The following is a 13,708-nucleotide window of genomic DNA, read 5'->3' on the forward strand; positions in this document are numbered from 1 at the left end:
CCTGGTCCTTGCCTCCATTGAAAAATGCATTTCTCAAGAAGGCAAAAACTGTAAAAACAGGTACAAAGTTTATTATTAGAGACGTAGCACAAGTGGGAAAGCACACAGAGAAACAGTTTGTATAAGACAGAAGCAAGGCAGAAATACACACCCGGAGAGAAAGGGTGTGGGCGTCTCCGCTACTGAGGGGGAGCACGGGAAAGAGGCAGTTAAGTCATTTATATAGGGCAGTTCTTCCGGCTCTTTGTTTATGTTTGGCCCATTATTTGGTTTCTTTTTCCACACCTGCCCTGCCCTAGGACGCTCCCCGACATGGATTCCAGCCCAGAGGCCGATGGGGGGCCTTGGCATCACCTATTATGGGGTGGTGCCCCCTCCTTTTTGACCCCCAAGGAGGCTTTCTGCACATGTGCAGTGTCTCCCTTGCCCCAAGGATGGGAAACATGTGACCTCTTTATTTTTTACTCAAATAGGGTTTAGCCCCTCTCTGTCCCGGCCATGACTGTTATCTTTTTTTTTTTTTTTTGCGGTACGCGGGCCTCTCACCGCTGTGGCCTCTCCCGCCGCGGAGCACAGGCTCCGGACACGCAGGCTCAGCGGCCATGGCTCACGGGCCCAGCCGCTTTGCGGCACGTGGGATCTTCCCGGACCGGGGCACGAACCCGCGTCCCCTTGCATCGGCAGGCGGACTCTCAACCACTGCGCCACCAGGGAAGCCCCATGACTGTTATCTTAAAGTGTCCTCAGGAGACAAAGTCGAGCTACTTACCCTGTTGCTGTTGTTATTTCTATCTCCTAGTGCAAACAGGAGGCTGGTTGTAAATATCTAGCCTAGAGCCCACCTGCCTGCTTGCTTCCTCAAGAAATGTAAATAGGAGGCCAGTTGTAAATGCCCAGCCTGGAGCCGGACAACCGGTGGGAAGCAACCAGAGCAGGGTTCTCCAGGGCACTCCCAGGTCCTAAAATCCCCCATGAGCCTGCTCTTGGCCTGCCTTGGCTTCACAGTGCCTTACTTGATTCAGAAGCCCTGAATGTTTCTCTCCTGCCGGTTTATACCCAGGCAGGTTCAGGTTCACGCTGCAGGGCCTAACTGTGCAGACAACAGGACCACAGCAGCTCTTCCTTCCAGAACACATTCAGGCTTCCCCCACCTGAGAAATGTCACAGAGCCTGTGAGCTTTTTTTTTTTTTTTTTTTTTTTTTTTGCGGTACGCAGGCCTCTCACTGTTGTGGCCTCTCCCTTTGCAGAGCACAGGCTCCGGACGCGCAGGCTCAGCAGCCATGGCTCATGGGCCCAGCCGCTCTGCGGCATTTGGGATCTTCCCGGACCGGGGCACGAACCTGCGTCCCCTGTATCAGCAGGCGGACTCTCAACCACTGCACCACCAGGGAAGCCCGAGCCTGTGACCTTTATGTCCTTTGAGGAAGAGGTGGGCTGCTGAGGCCGAGCCAGCCTGCTGTATCTCAGCACCAAGGATATAGTCAATAATTTTTTTTTTAAATGAATGACCAGTATGCTAGCTGGACTCAGAAGGCTGGAGCATCTGTGCAGGATCCTCTAGGTGGGGAGCACCTAGGAGGAGTGAAGCCTGGACTCATCCCCAAGGCTGGAGGTACTGCTGAATCAGGTCTGGGTCCAATCACAAGACGGTTTAAACGGAGAAACAATATAAAAATTGGTAAATTTTGTCTGATCAGGTCACCCAAGATGGCTGTTCTCTTGCTCTCTGTATATCCCCTGCTCGACCAGCCCCTGCTTTACCTATACCTTATTCACGTGACCGACCTTCCCTCTCAGTCGTAGAGCCTGATCAGTAAATGCCTGTGTACTTGCTTCTGGCCCCAGCTGGTGATTGTTCTAATCTTTAGATCAGAACTCTCTCCACTATGCTGATTTATCAAAGGGGCAGTGAGGGGCGTGCTCCTCTGCTGGTTTCTCTGGCAACCAGTGAGTCAGTCTGACGTCAGTTCCTCCTTTAACAGGTAACCTCTCCCCGCTCCTCTCCCGCTGGAGTGAAGACTGCCGCCACGTCCCGCCCGCTGTTTGCTGCACGCCATGGGTGTCTCGCTCCAGGACCTTGCTTCAGACGTGTAAGATCCTCCTATCCGTTAAACCATTGAGGATGCTCTTGCTGACTCTGGGCTGCTTCTTCTGGCTTGAGGCTGGGCAAGCACAGGGCTTGCTGGCTTGAGGGGTGCAGCCCAACAACTTAGATAAAAGAATGACTGTAAGATGTAATAAAACTCAATATGGGCCCTAGGGCTGAGGGAGAGCCCCCCAGGAAGAAAAAAGCTTGGAAGAGGTCCTCTCTCAAGGTCCTGTGTTCAGGCCTCATTGGTGGCAGAGAAGTTGGCTGGGTTGCTCCTGCCGTGGCTCCCCAACCACTGGGTAAGCAGGAAGCAACTCTCTGGGGCACAAACCAGGTGCAGGCAGGTCAGCTGATGGCTAGCCTTGTGGACAAGCAGAGGAGGTTGGAGTGCCAGTGTGGGCAGGAGGCCCAGAGTTTGCAGTGTGTTGACATTACTGAGTCCAAGCTCATACTGCTCGTCTCATGACAGGCCAGTAAATTGAGAGACAATTTGTTGGGGCAAGGAATAGTGACTTTATTTGGAAAGCCAGCAGACCGAGAAGAGGGTGGACAAGTGTCCCAAAGGTCCATCTTCTCTAGAATTCAGGCTTCTTTTATACTAAAAGGGAATGGAGTAAAATCCTGGTTCTGTTCAGACTCTGATTTCTTCATTCCTGCAGCCATTCACATGTGGGCCTGGTCAGGATGTTTGCTGTGAGTTAACAAAGATATTTTAGCTTAATGCTCATTACCTGGGAGGCAGGCGTTCCAGAGGTGGGCCATTATGTATAATTTAAGCTTACAGGCAACATCCCTTTAGTAATTAACTTGTAGCAAAAGCAGTAGGATACAAAGGTTAAAGTAAAAGAAACAGATCCGATATGGAGTCAGATTTGTCTTCTCTATTACATTGTGAGGGCCACGGGTTCTGCGCCCATGGCTGGGCAGGTCTGCACCAGATGCCATCACACCTACACTTGTGACCAATCAATCTTGCAGCCTCCAAAACCAGCAGGAGGGCCCTTCTCTCTGCAGTGTCCCCATAGCGCCCTCTACTGGAAAAGTTTACCATTGTGCTCACTCTGAAGGACAGAAGCTTAAAGGAATCCTGTTCATTACTGCAGAGCATGTGTGAAAGGTGGGTTGGAAGTTGAGCAGCAATAAAGGGGGAACTGGCACAGAAGACCCATGACGCAGCTCTATCCTGGAACCCATTGGCCCAAGGAGAAAAGAGAAGCGCTGTGCACAAAAAACTCACAATTAGCCAATTAGAAAAGTGAGAGGCTGGATCCAACCCAAGTGCCCAATGAATAGGGCAGACTCAGTAGAGGCTGGAATCATGGGAGACCCTAACTTTGGGGGTGTGAGTGGATGTGAAATAATGCCAGGTGGACTTGGCGTGACAGCCACAGATGGTGGCTTCTCTCTGCAGAGTCATTCAAAGGCAGAATGAAACAAAGGGGAGTTTATAATGGTGATCCCGTCACCAAGTGTAATGGATTGCATGCTGGCTCCAAAGGATGTGTCATGTCCTAATTCCTGGAACCTGTGAATTTTACCTTGTATATTAAGGTATGTGACTTAGATTTCAAGAGGAGGTGCTTATCCTGGATTATCCCATGAGCCCTGCATGCAGCCACATGCTTTTTTTTTAAAACTTCATAGGAAGAATTTTATATTTTTCAATAAGATGTCTTTAATATGGGTGCAATTTACGTCATTTTCACTTTCATTTTACCTAAAGATTTGGTAATGCTCTTTTTTTTTTTTTTTTTTTTTTTTTGCGGTATGCGGGCCTCTCACTGTTGTGGCCTCTCCCGTTGCGGAGCACAGGCTCCGGACGCGCAGGCTCAGCGGCCATGGCTCACGGGCCCAGCCGCTCCGCGGCATGTGGGATCCTCCCAGACCGGGGCACGAACCCGTATCCCCTGCATCGGCAGGCGGACTCTCAACCACTGCGCCACCAGGGAGGCCCAAGATTTGGTAATGCTCTTTTTTTAATTAAAAATTTTTTTATTGAAGTATAGTTGATTTACAATGTTGTGTTAGTTTCCGGTGTACAACAAAGTGATTCAGATATATATATGTATACATATATATACACACATATATATGTGTATATATATATGTATACATATATATGTGTATATATATATATACACATATATATGTGTATATATATATATTCTTTTTCATATTCTTTTCCATTATAGTTTATTATAAGTTATTGAATATAGTTCCCTGTGCTATACAGTAGGACCTTGTTGTTTATTTATTTTATATATAGTAGTGTGTATATGTTAATCCAAAACTCTTAATTTATCCCTCCCCCACTTCCCCTTTGGTAACCATAAGTTTGTCTTCTATGTCAGTTTCCCCCTGACTCTTGTAGGGCACGTTCATCCCTTTCTAAGGGAAAGAGGCATAGAGTCGCATGTAGTCATGGCATCAGGCCAGGATCTCAGAGTGAAGTACAGTTGTTGCTGTTTTATCCTCTTAATTTTAATTCAGTTTTAAAATAGGCAAAACAGGTATAGGTTTCAAAAATCAAAGCTAAACACAAAGTTTACTCAGGAGTTTCACTCCCATCCCAATTTCATTTACCCCAATCGCATTAACTTCCTGTTGGCAGTCATTTTTATTCTTTTCTAGGTTGTTCTGCCTGTTTTTGTTTTTGGCAAAAATGGAAATATGTATCAAAAAATAATTTTGAAGATTTAGTCCTTCACTAACAGGAAATTCTCTCAGCTACTCATGGGACTGTCATAGCTGAGAGTGGTGTATTATAATAAATTAAACAAAAATAAATGGACTGTTCCTAATTTCAGATCACACTGTGTTTCTGAGAAGAGACCTATAGGGATAAGAAGCATAGTTATTATTTATGCCATTTCTTGGAGCTGTTCCTTCACTAAAAGACATTTCTTTTTTCACTTAACAGTATATCCTAGAAATCACTCCATGTCCTTTCATATATATTGCTCGTGTCACATTCTTTCCCCCTTTTTTTCCTTTTGGTTGTGTAACACTCCATTGAATGAAGATACCATAATTCAACCAATCTCTGGATAGGCATTTTAAGAGCCTTTTATATAGAAAGAAATTAGCTCTTTACTATGAAATAACTTGCAAATATTTATTCCCAGTCAGTTTTTGTCTGTAGACTCTTATGTGTGTGTGTGTGTGTGTGTGTTTTCCTTAAAAATGTGTGGTTTTTATGTGTTCTTTTTTTAAGATTTAAAAAAATTTTTACAATATTGTGTTAACTTCTGCCATACAGCACAGTGATTCAGTTATACAGAAATATGTATATAGTTTTTCATATTCTTTTCCATTATGATTTATCACAGGATATTGAATATTGTTCCCTGTGCTATATTGTTTTTAAACTATCTTAGGTAATTGGATTTATCAATCATTTATTACTTGAGATATTCAGTCATAGTTAGGCTTTTCCCACATCTAACTCAGCCATGTTTTCTCTAGTTCTTATATGGCCACTTTTTTTTTTTTTTTTTTTTTACACACATCTCATCCCTATGGAGTTCCATGTTGTGAGGTGTGGATCCAATTTTATCCTGTACTGAGGAGCTATGAAATCCCACCATTTTAAATACTAAATTCTTTAATACACTCAATAATGTGTTTCAAAGGTCAGGATATAATTTCTGATGTTTCCTTGTTCTATTTTGTGTATAAATGCCTCTTAATATTTTTTTCCAGGAAGTCAATGAAAATTCTCTTAAGAGATTAAGTGCCTGCTTAGAAAACCTCCAGAAACCAGGCTTCAAGTCTTTGAAACCAACCCAGCTTGTGTTTTATGTAAGAGAAACAGACCAGAATTCCTCTGATGGCCAGGAACACTTAAGCACTTCCGGTACGTTTCTTATTTCTCGTGTGTCCCTTGCAGGCTTGGTGTGATGTGTCCGATCTGTCTAACATTGCTAGAAGACCTTCGGATTGAAGCCTTGTCATAGGAAATGATATCATTTAATTGAGTGTTTTCCTGGAGTTAGATTCTATTCCTGGCTGCATGTGTTTGATGAGCCATTTTTTATGTTTAAACTTTTCTGACTAGAAAACTATTCAGTGCTGTTTTAAGTATTAAATGTCTATATAACAATTTATATCTTTAAAAAATATAGCTTACATTCTCTAATTTAGTCCTCAAAGTACCCTGTGAGGAAGGTAGAATTTGCCCAATTGTAACTTAGTAATGTCCCAGGACCATGGAGACAGAATAGGGGTCTTGAGCCCTTTAACTCTAGCCTCATGCTGTTTCTAAAATCTATCAGTCCTCATGTACAGCCTTCTCTTTTATCCTTTGTCACTGCTTTAGCCATGATCCAGTGATCCTTTAAACTAAGGATGAATGTGGGTCTGTCCATCCTTTTCGTGATCCTTGAGGAAATAACTTTATTTTTAGAATGAACTTTAAAGCAGTTTAAAGATTTACTAAGAGCTTTCTGTGAACAAATGCTAACACAAATAGCTGTCAGCTCTGGCTGAGTAAAGAGAAAAATGCTCTACTTTCAGTTAATGGTTAACTTTGAACCATTTATTAAAAGAAAATAGATTATAAAACAATAAATTAGTGGGAATTCCCTGGTGTTCCAGGGAATTCCACGCTCTCACTGCCAAGGGCCCAGGTTCAATCCCTGGTCAGGGAACGACGATTCCACAAGCTGCATGGTGCAGCCAATAAATAAATAAATAGATAGATAGATAGATAGATGGATAGATAGGTAGACTTCTCTGGTGGCGCAGTGGTTAAGAATCCGCCTGCCAGTGCAGGGGACACGGGTTCCATCTCTGGTCCGGGAAGATCCCACATGCTGAGGAGCAACTAAGCCTGTGCACCGCAGCTACTGAGCCTGCACTCTAGAGCCCGTGAGCCTCAACTACCGAGCCCGCGTGCCACCACTACTGAAGCCCAGGTGCCTAGAGCCCGTGCTCCACAAGAGAAACCACTGCAGTGAGAAGCTCGCGCACCGCAACAAAGAATAGCTGCCGCTCGCCACTAGAGAAAGCCCATGCGCAGCAGGAAGACCCAAACACAGCCAAAAATAAATAAAGTAATTAAAAAAATAAATTATATATATATGGAGTTCTTAGAAGTCAAAAAGAAAACAGAGTAGCTTGGTTACAAAAATGGGCAAACACAATGACTAGACAGTTCAGGAAGTAATACATATAAATTGCCAATAAGCATATAAAAATGTTTAGCCTCAGTAATCAAATGCAAACTAAACTAATTAGGTAATATTTCCCAATAAAAGTTGTGTGCAGTCTGGCACAAGCATCCCACACTATAAAGTAGCATTTACATTGGATTAAATAATTAATGGAATTGATAAGAGAGAAACTGAGATTATTCCTTGACTTACCTCTTCTGAGGATAAACTATTTCTTCCTAACTTCAAATGCAGGAATTTGGATTTTCCTTTCCTCTTTCACTGACTAGAATAATTTTCCTACCAGTATTTCTCATTTTACCATCAATGATTCAACTAAAAAGTCTTTCTGGGCCTCCCTGGTGGCGCAGTGGTTAAGAGTCCGCCTGCCGATGCAGGGGATACGGGTTCGTGCCCCGGTCTGGGAGGATCCCATATGCCGCGGAGCGGCTGGGCCCGTGAGCCATGGCCGCTGGGCCTGCGCATCCGGAGCCTGTGCTCCGCAACGGGAGAGGCCACAACAGTGAGAGGCCCACATACCGAAAAAAGAAAAAAAAAAAAAAAAAAGTCTTTCTTAGTTTGCATGTTATAGATTCTATAAATCTATGTGACAGGCATAGCAGGTATATCTGAGAATGATTTAGATTGTGGTGATGGTCATCATGGCAAAGAAAACACAGTCTTGTATGGAATGGTGAAAAATTAAAAACAACTTTTATGGTCATCAGTTTTGGAAGTGTTAAATAAATTGTACTACATTGATTATGTAGATGATTAGTATAAAGCTACTAAAAAGAAAGAGAATGATGTATACATACAGATAATGGAAGAGTCACCAAGGTTAAATAACAAAAGCAAGTTCAAAGTAATAGATTCAGGGAATTCCCTGGCAATCCAGTGGTTAGGACTCTATTCTTCCATTGAAGAGGTCCCAGGTTTGATCCCTGGTCAGGGAACTAAGATCCTGCAAGCTGTGTAGAGCGGCCAAAAAAATTAAAAAAAAAAAAAAAGTCATAGGTCTAGAATGGTGCAGTTTATAAGTTAAAAAGGAACAATTCACACTGTGGATGTGTGCTCATGCAGACACAAAAGTGTATATATCATATATAACATACACACAAAGCACATAGAAAAGGTCTAGAGCAATGCTGTCCAAGAGAACTTTCTGCGGAGATGTAACTGTTCCATATGAGCGCGGTCTGGTACAGCTGGCACTAGCCCCATGTGGCTACTGAGCACTTGAAGTGGGGCTAGTATGACCAGGAACTGAATTTTAAATTTTATTTAATTTCAATCAATTTAATTTTACCAATAAATAGCCACATATGGCTAGTAACTACCGTATTATACAGTGCAGTTCTAAATGCTTGTGTACCTAAATGTTAATAGAGTTACATCTAGTGAAAGTGTGAGGTTGTGTGCCTGTCAACAGGAGACTTTTACTTTGTATATATAATTTTACAAGAAGGATGTACTTTTATAACACTTGTATAATTTTCAAAACCAATTTTAAAAATTTTTCCAAAGAAAGAAAAAAGAGTCAGCATGTTATAATGGGGATAATGCTTGGCTTGGTGGCAGCTCAGATTTCAGCCCTCACTTCACGCTTCTTAACCTCCTTGAACCTCTGCTTCTTCACATTTGAAAAGAGAGATAATAATGGCACTGGTGAGAGTGTTCATTGAAAAGTTATGTAAATTCAACTAGCGCCATGTTTAATACCCAATAAAGGTGCAGGGGAACCAGTAGATTTCCTACTGTCGATGTAAGTTAGATTACTACCCTGAGCCCAGTGACGACTTGCATTAAAGTCAGATTGTGAAGTGCTAATTTTAAAATATTAGGGAATTTTGAGTCACTTCTGAAAATATTGTGTCCCTAGCTAGTTGGATGGGGGAGTATGAGGACAGTCTCTTTCAACTGTAGAGAAAATTTGAGATGGGTTTCTGTGACCCCTGAGACTGGATTGGCCCCACTCTTGAACCACTGTTGCAGGGCAGCCTGCCCCACCCTCCCCCTTCTCTTTAGTGCTGGACACCCTCTCTGGTGGACACTTGCTCATAGGAGAGCTTTTCCATCCCTTAGACTGTAGAGACCAGATTTATGAACAGCATTGAAAATACTTTCAATCCCCTTCTTGGGCTGGGGTGGGTTTGGTCACTGGTGCCAAACTAGAAAAGGGAGCTGGCAGAGGGCTTCATGAAGATGGAGGTAGTGTGGTACAGTTTTGGAGAAGGGATGTAGTTTTCCATTTACAGATGATTTTCCAATAGGATGAATTGTAATCAGTAATGGAGTGTTTTAAAGATTTTGATTCTATAAATGTTGTATGAAAAGAAATGTTTTTCAAGTAAAGCAAATAATCATCTGTATTAACTGTTTGGGGGAATTATATTCTCTAGGATTTCGAGCAGTCAAATTTACTTTGCACACCAGAGATCTGCTAAGCACAGTGTTATATATTCTCAACTCCTGCAGTTTATCTATTGAACATGTCCAAAGCTTGAATACTAATGTGCACTCCCAGCCTCTCAAAGAGGCGAAAAGGATATCTGACAGGCCCATCAAATGGGACAAGTCTTACTACTCCTTTACTGGATTCAAGGACCCTGATGAAGACCTCGAGCAAGTCTGGAGAATGGAAACAACCCTAACGTATGTAAGAGTTTTTATTTAACTAAACTTACTTGTAGTTAGTAGCCCCCACTCGCCTCAACTAGAGAAAAGCCTGCATGCAGCAACAAATACCCAATGCAGCCAAAAAGAAACCCCAAAAAACATGAGCTAGAAGAGAGGGTCTCAGCCTTGCATGCACTGGGATCCAGCCCATGAAACTTCTGCTTATACCGATTGCTCTAATTATCTCACAGTGTGTCCAGATGAACAAAAACTTGGGAATGTCTGACCTACCTTTTGGTATAGAAAAAAAGTGGGATTGGATAAGTCAAGGCATAAAAGCAACAAAGAGAGCTGTTGGACCTTAAGTCAAGAGGCTTTAGAATAACATATTAAAGAAATTCAGCAATTAGTCTGTGGTTCAGTTGAGTGTTTCATAGGGTACAATTTTGGTCTGGAGCTAGATGTGTAGCCATCATGAAAAGATTGTCCCGGGACCCAGAACTCAAAGTTAGTCAGCTGGCGAACAATGCAAACAGACTGGAACTGGGAAAAGCTAATTCACCAAGATAAGTGCTATTCCACTGGTTCCTTGTCCAAGCTGAGTATTTATAATTTCCTTATTTGTATGTAGTTCATCCAATAAAATTCTTCAGTCTTTAATAAAAGTAGACACTCTTACATTATATTATATTACATGTTACTAGATAATGCATTTTTAAGAGTAGGGAACATGTTTTAATCATCTTTCTACTAATCTGCTTTGTAGATTCATAAAACCCAACCAGCATTTTTATTTCACTGAATTAAAGAATTGTTGAAAAAGTGTGAATGTGAAGTGCTGGAGGCTGGGTGTGGAGAACTCAAGGTTTAATATGGAAATGTAAAGTAGTTTAATACAGATGGTAGCAGAAGAAGTGACTCAGCAATGAATGTAGAGGACCATTTTTTGTTAGTGCCTCTGTTAGTTTCATTAGTGTTGACTTAAAAGTATCTGCTGTTTTTAGCAAGAGATACATTGTCTTAAGGAAAATTTCCAGTGTACATGAGTTGTGTTACTATGAATTCTTCATTTCCTCCAGAGGGATACTTTGTTTTAAATTCAAGCTCTCATGTTGACAATTACCAGGACAAGCTCAAAACATGTCATTTTGATTTGTCTACCCTTAAAGAAGATAGCAACATAAATTAAATAGACCACTGTTTTAGAAATTGAAATCAGTGGAAATATAACTAATTTATTGATCATTATTATCCAAATTCAGTTGTCAATAGCTATGTATCTTGTCAAAGAATGAAGTAAACCCATTCATAGCCAGATAGAACCTTTGTTTTCTTAGCTTTGACAAATGAAATTAACAACAAAAAAGCATTACATGTTTTAGCCTTGTTTATAAGAGAGATCTTGCATTTGCTTTAAAACTGTAATTTAAAATTAATATTGAATTATCCTAAATGAAACAGACAAAAGAGCTGGAATAGGGCTGTGGCTGGTTCTTGGTGTAATACTGTTTCATATCTTTTACTTCCATATATGTTTCTTGGGCTAGAGAATATTGAGAGTTGACTGGTATCACCTTAAATCTTCCTACTCAGAGCTTCTCTTCTAAAATCGACCGGTTAGAGATTTCAGTTTTGTTTAGTTTTTGAGGCTTGTATCGGAGGTGCTTGGGTTATATTTCTTGAACATTGATATGTTAGTGACTTACCTGAACCAGATCATTACACCTCATAGAGTTTGAGTTTAGCTTATTAGGTATAATTTTAGAGCAGAGGGTCCAGGCTGGGTAGGAAAGGAGAGGACAGCTCTACACTGAAAAAAGGCAAGAAAAGGAATACATACTGCTCTTTGGGCCCTTTGGGTAAATTACAGTATAGACTAAATGCCGCAAAAAAAAAGCTGTTGCCTTTACCAGCATGCTTTAGAGGGCCGATGCCCCAGTTACGACAGTTGTATGAATTTGGAAGATTTCATATCTCTTATTTCCATACCCTAACCTGGTCTCCCTGGTCCAGTGTGTTTACACAGGCCCAGCACCCCTTTCCAATCTTGACCTTTTCCCAAATATGGATGTTGCCCAGTTTGCAGGAACCCTGATGAGGGTTTGTTCAAGGTTTTGTCTTATGTTAGTTTTTCCCAGTAAGGATTCCAGGAGTTTATGTCACCAAAGCCAGAGTGGTGTTTGTATCAGTTTCTTGTTTCAGTTATTAATTTTTTATTTGGCCATGCCACGTGACACATGGAATCTTAGTTCCCCAACCAGGGATCAGACCCGAGCCCCCTGCATTGGAAGTGTGGAGTCTTAACCACCGGACTGCCAGAGAAGTCCTAATTTTTAAAATTTGTTATTATTTTGCAAATAATTATAAAATTGTTGAACCTTTGAGAGGTTTCAAACCATATGAATGGAGTGACTGTCCCATAGTCAGGAGATTTAGGGGCTGTAATTCAGACAAAACTTATTCACCACCATGGTCATTTTGGCCATATATGGTTTGTTTTTATTTTTATTCTTGTATTGTTTACCTCATCTTTATTAATATGAAGTTATACAAGAGGATGCATAAGGAGCACATGCTGAATTATACAGTACAGAGGGAGCATAAAAATAATTCTGCAAATTTACATCCAGCTGATCTTCACCTGATTTACAAATTGCATTCACCTGATCGAAATTTAATCTTGAAAACATGTTATTTCTAATATTTCAGAGTGTAATGTTAAAAAGAGAAAATATAAGTTTTATTTAGTGTAAACTTTCAAATAATTTTCCTTATGTTTCCACAGAGACATGCAGGCTGAAATAAAACAGAGAAATTATGAAAATAAATTAGTTGAGTTTTAAAAAATACAACATAGAACAATTATCAGGTCATAAAAGCTCCATTTAATCTATTCTCTTCTTATATCTGGCAGTTACATTTCAATCTACATTTTAGGACATGCTGTGTAATTTTGTATTTCTCAGTAAATTATGCTTTATCTTACTGTAAAATCACTTTATAGTGATAAAAACACTACAGTGAAATGTTTAATATGTAAGGTTTTCTAATTTTATACGATAATAAAAAGAATTTACCAGTCTAAAAAAAATTAGAAAATGCTACTTTGTGTTGTAGCTTTTAGAATTTCCCTATTTTGCATATATTCTCTGATTATCAAATAATTTTATAACTAAAATGTATTGCAATTATAGAATTTGTGTTTGGAAGGAGACAACAGGATCCATTTGTATCTAAACAAAATTATCCCATATGTAATGTCTACCCCACTGAAAAAAACATGTCATTGAACTATAGAAAGACCATTGAAATGCTATTCGTTTTTTTTGTTTTGACAAGGAACATGTCATGTTAACTTTTCTTTTTTAATACAACAGGTTCTTATTAGTCATCCATTTTATACACATCAGCATATACATGTCAATCCCAATCTCCCAATTCATCACACCACCATCCCCACCCTGCCGCTTCCCCCCCTTGTGTCCATATGTTTGTTCTCTACATCTATGTATCAATTTCTGCCCTGTAAACCGATTCATCTGTACCATTTTTCTAGGTTCCACATATATGCGTTAATATACGATATTTGTTTTTGTCTTTCTGACTTACTTCACTATGTATGACAGTCTCTAGATCCATCCACATCTCAACAAATGACCCAATTTCATTCTTTTTTATGGCTGAGTAATATTCCATAGTATATATGTACCATATCGTCTTTATCCATTCGTCTGTCAGTGGGCATTTAGGTTGCTTCCATGACCTGGCTATTGTAAATAGTGCTGCAATGAACATTGGGGTGCATGTGTCTTTTTGAATTATGGTTTTCTCTGGGTATATGCCCAG

At 40.7% G+C, this 13,708-nt stretch overlaps 1 protein-coding gene across 1 annotated transcript in view; it reads left to right on the forward strand.

Moving 5' to 3' along the window:
* Nucleotides 1-1,501: 1,501 nt before the first annotated feature.
* LOC132497938 (T-cell activation inhibitor, mitochondrial-like) overlaps nt 1,502-13,708 on the forward strand; it is a 37,902-nt gene continuing 25,695 nt past the window's right edge. The window contains 5 exon segments of the mRNA XM_060111470.1: nt 1,502-1,613; nt 1,984-2,091; nt 2,262-2,389; nt 5,793-5,946; nt 9,646-9,898. Coding sequence (XP_059967453.1) covers nt 1,502-1,613; nt 1,984-2,091; nt 2,262-2,389; nt 5,793-5,946; nt 9,646-9,898 — 755 coding nt within the window.

The sequence above is a fragment of the Mesoplodon densirostris genome, chromosome 10, assembly GCF_025265405.1.
Source record: "Mesoplodon densirostris isolate mMesDen1 chromosome 10, mMesDen1 primary haplotype, whole genome shotgun sequence".
NCBI lineage: Eukaryota > Metazoa > Chordata > Mammalia > Artiodactyla > Ziphiidae > Mesoplodon > Mesoplodon densirostris.